At 44.9% G+C, this 10,000-nt stretch overlaps 1 protein-coding gene across 1 annotated transcript in view; it reads right to left on the bottom strand.

Annotated features, from left to right (window-relative positions):
* LOC147034347 (glutamate receptor ionotropic, kainate 2-like) overlaps nucleotides 1–10,000 on the bottom strand; it is a 423,936-nt gene that overhangs the window by 243,102 nt on the left and 170,834 nt on the right. Inside the window, exon 2 of the mRNA XM_085881293.1 lies at nucleotides 6,577–6,744. Coding sequence (XP_085737419.1) covers nucleotides 6,577–6,744 — 168 coding nt within the window. The remainder of the gene's footprint in view (nucleotides 1–6,576; nucleotides 6,745–10,000) is intronic.

The following is a 10,000-nucleotide window of genomic DNA, read 5'->3' as shown; positions in this document are numbered from 1 at the left end:
GAAGTGGAATGTTGTGGTTTCCGGCCATCGCAGCCGGGCCACACAGGGGGTCAGGGCCAATCAGAGCGCTCGATTTGGGTGATGACACAGAGCTTCGGGGTGGCCTCCGCCACGCACCACGGGGCCTATAAAAGTCCGAGCGGAGCCTTCGATCTCTCTCTCTGCCCTGCCTCGCCTCCCGCTCAAGCTGTTCTTCGACTCCATACGTCATCGCCTGGACTCGGCCTCCACCCACACGACGCTGACTCCATGCTCCCAACTCAAACCCCTCCTTCATGCTGACGGTCGCGTCGCATTCTCTGGACGACGCTTTGCACGAGTTGCCACGAAGCAAGAGACGACGGGCCAGCTGTCAGGGGGGTATGTGCAAAGGTACCGAGAGACCATAGCCTCAACTCCTCTCCTGTCTTGCTGTAATAACTCCTCTTCATCAGGTTTTCTGTGTCTGTGTGTGTGCGTGTGTGTGTGTGTGTGTGTGTGTGTGTGTGTGTGTGTTTGTGTCCTGGCGCCTGTCCACATAAGTAAGACTGCAGAAGATTACTATTATCATCATTATTATTGTTATTATTATTTCATGTTGAGTCAGCTCTGTCTGCTTTTGTAAGTTGCTTGTTTATTGTCACACTACACCTTTCTTCCCTATCTCTGCTTGCACACCCCAATAAATCTATTCCCTGTCCCACATACTTTTCCTCGCCTGCTTGTAAATAAATCATTATTCGAAATGTTCCCTGCTCATTCTTGTCTTTTCTTGCATTGATCCAGCATGGTCCGAATCTCAGCTTAGCCGGGACTTTATTCCCAATGATCCGTTCCCTTTAGCCAGTACGTCCTTGGCAGTGTCACTCGGCTGCATCCGGTCCGGTAAAGTGATCCGGTTCGGACAAGGAGTACAGAGGGCGTGTTCCCCGGTAATAAATCACGTGGTTATTTTTAGGTAACCAGATTATCTAGACGGAGGACCCTAAGTCACGAGGTTGAGTTATTGGCGTCCACGGTCGGTTTGCGACCCGCCGCGTCACAGACGGAATTATCCATGCGCAATGGCCTACAATTCCGGGGAGTCTGGTGGGGAGCCGAGATAGCTTCCCCCCACCCCCACCCCCCCCCCCCCAGTGATCTTCTCACCCGACCCCCAGCCCGCAATAATATATACAGATACATACATACACACACATAACAATATATAAATGTATATATATATATATATATATATATATATATATATATATATATATATATACACACACACACACACACACCGTGGGGAGAACAAGTATTAGATACACTGCCGATTTTGCAGGTTTTCCCACTTACAAAGCACGTAGAGGTCTGTAATTTTTATCATAGGTACAATTCAACTGTGAAAGACGGAATCTAAAACAAAAATCCTGAAAATCACATTGTACGATTTTCAAATAATTAATTTGCATTTTATTGCATGAAATAAGTATTTGATACGTCAGAAAAACAGAACTTAATATTTGATACAGAAACCTTTGTTTGCAATTCGAGAGATCAGACGTTTCCTATAGTTCTTAACCAGGTTTGCACAGACTGCAGCAGGGATTTTGGCCCACTCCTCCATACAGATCTTCTCCAGATCCTTCAGGTTTCGGGGCTGTCGCTGGGCAACACAGACTTTCAGCTCCCTCCAAAGATTTTCCATTGGGTTCAGGTCTGGAGACTGGTGAGGCCACTCCAGGACCTTGAGATGCTTCTTACGGAGCCACTCCTTAGTTGCCCTGGCTGTGTGTTTCGGGTTGTTGTCATGCTGGAAGACCCAGCCACGCCCCATCTTCTATGCTCTTGTTGAGGGATGGAGGTTGTTGGCCAAGATCTTGCGATACATGGCCCCATCCATCCTCCCCTCAATACGGTGCAGTCGTCCTGTCCCTTTTACAGAAAAGCATCCCCAAAGAATGATGTTTCCACCTCCATGCTTCATGGTTGGGATGGTGTTCTTGGGGTTGTACTCATCCTTCTTCTTCCTCCAAACACGGCGAGTGGAGTTTAAACCAAAAAGCTCTATTTTGGTCTCATCAGACCACATGACCTTCTCCCATTCCTCCTCTGGATTATCCAGATGGTCATTGGCAAACTTCAGACGGGCCTGAACATGCGCTGGCTTGAGCACAGGGACCTTGCGTGCGCTGCAGGATTTTAATCCATGATGGCGTAGTGTGTTACTTATGGTTTTCTTTGATACTGTGGTCCCAGCTCTCTTCAGGTCATTGACCAGGTCCTGCCATGTAGTTCTGGGCTGATCCCTCACCTTTCTCATGATCATTGAGGCTCCACGAGGTGAGATCTTGCATGGAGCCCCAGACTGAGGGAGAATGACTTATCTTGAACTTCTTCTATTTTCTAATAATTGCACCAACAGTTGTTGCCTTCTCATGAATCTGCTTGCCTATTGTCCTGTAGCCCATCCCAGCCTTGTGCAAGTCTACAATTTTTTCCCTGATGTCCTTATATTAGACAGCTCTCTGGTCTTGCCCATTTTGGAGAGGTTGGAGTCTGATTGATTGAGTGTGGACAGCTGTCTTTTATGCAGATAACGAGTTCAAACAAGTGCAGTTAATACAGGTAATGAGTGGATAATGGGAGGGCTTCTTAAAGACAAAACTAACAGGTCTGTGAGAGCCGGAATTCTTACTGGTTGGTAGGTGATCAAATACTTATTTCATGCAATAAAATGAAAATTAATTATTTAAAAATCATACAATGTGATTTTCAGGATTTTTGTTTTAGATTCCGTCTTTCACAGTTGAAGTGTACCTATGATAAAAAATTACAGACCTCTAAGTGCTTTGTAAGTGGGAAAACCTGCAAAATCGGCAGTGTATCAAATACTTGTTCTCCCCACTGTATATCCATCCATCTCAACTTTCCGTCACCGCATCTCTCTTCTCTTCTCTTCTCTTCTTTTCTCTCTCTTTCTCACCATTACATTTGTTTTTCTGACATTTTCCCTCAGTCCACCACTTTCCACACTTTCCTGTCCTGCAACCATTGCATCTTGAAGTCCCTCATCAGAGTCTGAAGTCACCATCAAATCATCTGCAAATATTTCCCACAGTAACTCACTTCTTGCTCCCTCACTCAACATCCTTCATTTGCTTTATGAAATCCTCAGTGATAATGCAACTATTTCACCTTCAAAAAGTTTCTCCTATCTCTTAGAGTGAAGATAGCATCTGTTATTCCCCTACCTGGCAATACATCCAAGCTCCATCCACATCAACTATCTTAGCCTGTCATTCACTACCCTTTCCATCACTTTGAGCACTTGCTCCATCAACTTTATACCCTTGTAATTTCCAACACTCCATCCCATCCCATTTAATCTCTCAGATAGCCATTAAGTACATCTTCTGCCAATACTTTTGTATCCTCTCCTCCTTCCAAACCTTAACCCACAACTGCCATGCCAATGCACTTCTCCATCCCACAATCCCTAATCATGGTCCACTAGCCTTTTCAATCTTAATTTCTCTGAGAACTGCCACGACCTGCTCTACACCTCTTACTGGCTCTTGCATCTTGCCGACCTCTCCCAATACGTCGCTCAATCTCCTCTTTTAGTAGTTACTCAAAATATTCTTTCCAATCTATTAAGAATGTACTTATTCCCCATTAATGCTCTCCCCTCTACCCTTCATTATCACCTTAATGTCCCCAATATCCCTTCCAGCTTTTTGCAGCCCTTAGCCACCTTTCAAATAAACTTTACTCCCTCTTCTCTCAGACCATCATCTCTCTGCCTCCCATAGAATAGATACAAATCCTTTGCCACTTCATTATTTTCCTCTTTTAATTTTTGCCCCGTACACTTTCCTGCTAGATTTTCATGCCTTGCTGTGCCTCCACATAGCCTCACTTCTTGTCCTCTGAACCTTTAGTTTGTTCAATCTCACAGCATTGACACCATGTAGCTTCTACACCCTGATATTCTCCCTACTCTTCATTTACTGATATCTTCCATTTTTGACCAGCTTCCAATTTCTAACATGAATAAGCTATACTGACTCATTGCTGCCATCATTGACGAATTTTGTTTCAACGAGTGAGTACTTTTGGTGTCATATTAATTATTATTAACGAGCAAATACAACCCGTTGCTTTGCTGATGGTAATATTAATGGGGGAAGAAATAGGTGGGAGGGGGGGAAGAGAGGGAGAGGAGGGAGAGGAGGGAGAGAGGAGGGAGAGGAGGGAGAGAGGAGGGAGAGGAGGGAGAGGAGGGAGAGGAGGGAGAGAGGAGGGAGAGAGGAGGAGGGAGAGGAGGGGTAGGGAGAGGAAGGAGAGAGAGGGAGAGGAAAGAGGAGGGGAGTGAGGAGGGGGGAGTAAGGAGGATAAGCATGAGGGGAGGGAGTCTGAACTTGCGTTTGGTAGGGGGACTTGAGGGCGGAAAGGAGTTCTCGACTTGCATTTATTAGTGGTGGGAGAGGAAGAGCAGTGAGAGAAAGGGGGAGAGGGGTGGAGAAGAGGGGTGGCGGAGAGAGGAAGAGAAGAGAAAGAGGGGCAGGAGAGAGAGGAAAAAAGGGAGATGAAAGGGGTCGGGGAGAGAGGGGAGGAGAGAGGGGTGGGAGAGAGGGAGAGGGTGGGAGAGAGGGAGAGGGTGGGAGAGAGGGAGAGGGTGGGAGAGAGGGAGAGGGTGGGAGAGAGGGAGAGGGTGGGAGAGAGGGAGAGGGTGGGAGAGAGGGAGAGGGTGGGAGAGAGGGAGAGGGTGGGAGAGAGTGGGACAGGGATGGGAGAGCAGAGGGGAGAGTGAGGGGGGGAGAGGGGAGGGGAAGAGGAGAAAGAGGGATTCCAGCAGGTGTGATGCCCAGTTTAATGTCCATCCAAGAGATGGCAAACAAATGGATGACTCACCCTGCCTGTGAAACACAGGGATGACATTTTATAGCTGGGTCAGGATTCAAACCCAAGCTAGACAGCTTAGAGCGAGCATGCATACCTCTTGGCTATCTTGCCGTGATGTTTTAGGGGTTTCAGCTCTGACAGATGTGCCTGCTGAGCAAATGTGGAGTCTCGATCAAGTTCTGTCACCATTTATTCAAGGTTTGTATGAGCAACCATCTTGACACAGATGCAATTCCTAAAACCATGCAACAACTGCTGCGCCTTCCCCCCCCCCCCCCCCGTGCGTGATGTCACCCATTGATGTCACCCCCGCAAACAGAAACACAAATTATCACAAAGTGAAGAAAGTCACGTTACAACTCCACAACGTGACGATTTATTGTTTTGCAACAACTAAAAACATTTTTTATTCATTATGATAATAATCTAATGTATTTTAACTTCCTAACACCGGGAATGTCCCCACGGAGAACCGAGCCATGGTATTGCCATGGAAGCTTGTAAAGATCGTAGATTGAGTGGTGAATGGCTTAAGCACTCAAGCTCGCACTCCAATGAAACGGTCGATAAGGAACGGCTGGCTTGGCAAGCAATTCGCGATTACCGATCGATCATATCAACACCGTACACCCGGAGACCCCCAGAATGTCAAGCAATGTCAAAATTGGATAAATGAACACATTTTTTTTTCGCAGTCGGAACTGCTGATAAGTTCAATTCTGGAACTTTTATTTTGAAGTTCGGCTCAGATTAAGAGATTCTAGAGGTTATGGCATGGGCCGAAATGAAATAAAGCCACGAACACTGGTGTCTCCGGGCGTCTATAAACGTTGCAATGTATCCAGCGATTCATAGGTATGATGATCGGGCATTCGATGATATGAGTGAAGAAAGTGAAAAAAAAAATCGTTTTGAAACCGTCGCAGCCTGTTACAAGTCAAGGCATTGTTGAGCAGGCCAAAAACAATGGCGAATTAAGACCCCAGTGAGGGGCAGTGAGGTGACCAAGGATAACACTGCCTTGATTAATGATAAATTAAATAAGGTCGTTAATCAACTTCCAAAGGGGTGTTTTAATTGATGCCTCCACCCCACCCCCTCCAACCCTGATGGATTTTTTTGTTGTAAAAATGTCACTCCTGTCAATACAACATGAGCTGCAAGATTTTAAAGACTTAAATCAACGTTTATGATTATAATTTCTTAAAATGCATGATGGTTCAATGCCAGCAACATTATCTTTTCTGAGCTGTAAAGTCCTGGGTTTAATCCCCATCTAAAGCTGCTGACTGGCGTGGTGCAAACAGAAAGTAATGCCTCGTGGAATACTTTCCTTTAGATTGGAAACTAATCTGGCCTGCCTGTCTGTAATCATTTTGTCCATGGTTGGACAGATGATGACACGATATTCTTAACAGGCTGATGTGCTATGACCAAATTATATTGAGTGAATTGAACATCAATCAATCTGCATCCTCTTTGCCTTTCTTGATCTGCAATGTCATGACTTTTGACTGAGCATGTGCCTTTGGTTGAAAATTAATGAACGACTGAATGAGTATGTTATTGAAATAAATGCTACATAAAAGGGCAACAGCCTTGATGAAAAGGCCTCCTTTTTATAAGTGATAAAAGACACATAAATTAAAAGAAAACATGGGATTGCTCATCAGACCAACTCGGCTTTTAATCCAGCGAAGGTCTCACCTTTGCGAGAAGCCTCAAAGCTGTCGTAGGCGCTGATTCTCTGGATATCGTACGTCAGTGTGGTGTTGGGCAGTAACGTGCGGTTGCGGTTTATGTTGTTCACAGCAAATTTGAAGGCAACCTCTTCAGCACTGGGAGGTCCACCCTCGGGGGTTTCAAATATTCCGCCTAGAGGCAGGAGAGACACACCACACAATCAATTCGGGGTTACTCGAGACTGAGGGGCAACATTAAACAAAAAGGCTGCCCCCCTCCCCTGCCCTCCCATCCCCCTTCCAAGTCAATGTTCGAATGGAGGGAGTTTCCTAAAGCAGGGCATAATAAACAACACAATGCACTAAAAATCATCACAAAATACATAAGCATCCTGGAAATTCCTGCCTATCTCTTTGCTGATGATTCTACGCTCTGCCATATCATTTCTCATCCTTCAGACAGCCAGCAGCCTCTTCCCTCTCTGCAGACCTTCATAGAATCAGGAGCTGCTCCAACAATTGGAATACGTCTTTCAACCCCGACTAACCCTAAGTTGTCACTCAAACGTTTGGGCCTCACCATCAGCCATGATCTTTTTTTGGGTAGACCACATTTCCAAAATGGTCTCCAAAGCCAGCTGCTGACTGGGAATCCTCCATTATGCAAGGTCATTTCTTGGCCAATCTGGTCTTTTCTTGGCCTTTTAACAACCTACAAGGCCTTCATTCGAAGCTTGATGGAGTGTTGCTCTCCCCTTTCAGCTGGCAACCCTGCCTCACACCTTGCCCTTCTCCGTACCGTGGCAAGCAAGGCCTTCAAAATCATTGAGATCTCCCACTACAAAGCTGAGTGTCTTGGCATGTTACTTTTACATCACAAGCAGGTTGGTGGTATCTCTGTCTTCTTCCGCCTCCATTTTGGTCTTGCACCCTCTGCCCTCTCTTATAAGAAAGACACTGTTATAAACAGAAAGAGAAGGAAACAAAACCCACAATGAATGACAGCATAGGCCACAGGGCCTTTATGGTGTCAAGAAAGTGGGACTGATTTTCCTCAATAAGTGAAGTTTTCATGCGTTTGCATGCCTCAATGAGTGAAGAAGGGTCAGAGTGATGCTCGAGCTGTGTGACATTTGTGAGACTTTCAATAGGTTCAAGATAAGATGGGATGTGCACAAAAAGCGAGCCTGAATTCTGCTTTGACATCAAGGCCTTTGGTTTTTAGTACCAGATGGAAAAACAAAACCTGCTTTGTTGAAAAAAAATAAAAATAAAAAGTCATCTTAAGAGTCAACATGTGAAACCATGTTAAATTAGACCAAAAGAAACCCTGATTATTTATCAAATGCCACTGTTGGTTGTTTGTTATTGCCTTTTGATGATATCAACGGGTACAGCTATAGCATTATATATTAAAATGTTCCGCCTTGAGGGCGGATTGGACATTAATCATCTCTCACACCCTGCGCCGATGTTCTCTTGGGATTTTACTCAAAGCCGAATGAGGGGGGGGGAAGTGGATTTGACAATTAAAAGTGAACAAAAACACCCCCTGGTGCATTTTCACTCCAACAACAACAGATCACTTTACAAGGAAGAAGAAAGACATCTTAATGGTGCAATAGACATGAAGGTTCGCAAAAAGTGCAAATAAACTAAATTAACAAACAAGCACACAAGGTCACACGGTGGCTTCTCGTGTTTTCCTCCAACCTGTTGTCCAAAGAAAAAAGGCTGCTCTGTGCAATATGATTCCGACAAGAAGGAAAATTAAATGTTTCATGTTGGATGATTACCAAGTTCGCAAGCCTGCAAAAAGGGTACATATATATGTAAAAATACATATATATATATATATATATATATATATATATATATATATATATATATATACACATATGTATATACAGTAGACTAGGCGTAAGTCGGCAGCGTGCAACTCGTCACTTCGCCTAAGTCGGCAGCATCAAAAAGTCCCGAATTTATCTCATGTTAAGTCCTTATGAATAAAGGGTCATCCCTCTGTAAGTCGTCATCTCTAAGTCGTCACTTTGTCTAAGTCGTCAGATGTTGTCCGTTCCCACGTAATGGAAACTCAAGTAAATTACCACGCCTAACTCGTCACACGGAACTGCTGCCTCGTGAGAATCCCGATTTCATGGAATCGTGATGCTCGCTCATTGGTTTACACAGCCAGTGATAGGCTATTTATAACTGCGTACACACGTTGATCGCACTGCAGGCAGGACAATGGGGACGAAGCGTAAGCTTACAACTAAAACCTACCAAGAAAAATACGACATTATCCAGTTTAGCGAGGCAAACCCACTGATGAAGAAAACAGCCATAGCTGAGAAGTTGGACATCAAACGGCAGACATTGAATGATATCTTGAAGAATAAGGGCACGATGTTTGGACAAGTGGAGAAGATCGCGAGGCCGGTGGTAAGTGTGAAATGTGTGTCCTTTAAAGATGTCGATGACGCGCTCATCATCTGGTTTCGGCAAATGTCGGCTCAGCCAAATATTCGGTTGGACGGTGAAATGTTGCTGCTGAAGGCACGTCAATTCACTGCGGACATCGGGCATAATGATGCCGATACCTTGCCGATGCACTGGATAGACAGATTCAAAGTGAGGTGGGGAATCGGCAAGGTCAAGAAGTGCGGCGAATCAGGCCAGCGTGGATTCGGCAGTGGTGCACAACTGGAAGGATGGCAAATTGAAGGACATCTTGGAAAGGTATCAGCCTCGGGACGTGTACAATGCCGATGAGACTGGGCTTTTCTGGCAGATGCTGCCAGAAAAGTCTCTGGGGTTCGTTGGTCAATCCCATCATGGTGATAAGCAGGCGACGTTGTTGTCTTACAGTTGTTCATTATCTTTACTTTTGATAAACTGATTCATGAATTCCATCTTTGCTTGATCACTTTCCAACTCACCAATGAACCCCCACCTATGCCCCGAGGATGGTGTTTTCCTTTTGGTACAATAGCCGGCTCTCACACATACGTGTCCAGGCCACGCGCGACTTCATCCTTCACCCCACAGTCATCATGAATGTTCGCATACGCGCAAGTCGTCACATTTCTAAGTTGTCACTTTTTTCTCGGTCCCGATGGTGACGACTTACGCCTAGTCTACTGTATATATGTATGTATAGAGATATATATATATATATATATATATATATATATATATATATATATATATATATATATATATATATATATATATATATATATATATTGAGTGGTCGCTAGACTACCGTTATTCTCAGGTTTTCCGTCTGTCTGTATGCATGTAATGGACAGCTCTGGAGGCCAGAGGAGTCAACCGATTTTGATGAAACTTAACTGGTAGGTTCATACCAGGACCTAGTTGTACGCTTTTGAGCACCGTTGCTGTGGACGCCACCGTTGCCCAGCAACGGGACTTTGAAATTTTTG

Source organism: Eptatretus burgeri, chromosome 1 (genome assembly GCF_056783735.1).
Source record: "Eptatretus burgeri isolate ZD-2024b chromosome 1, Ebu_testis_v1, whole genome shotgun sequence".
Lineage (NCBI taxonomy): Eukaryota > Metazoa > Chordata > Myxini > Myxiniformes > Myxinidae > Eptatretus > Eptatretus burgeri.
Note: the sequence above shows the minus strand (reverse complement) of the source record. Positions and strands in the feature narration are given on the sequence as shown.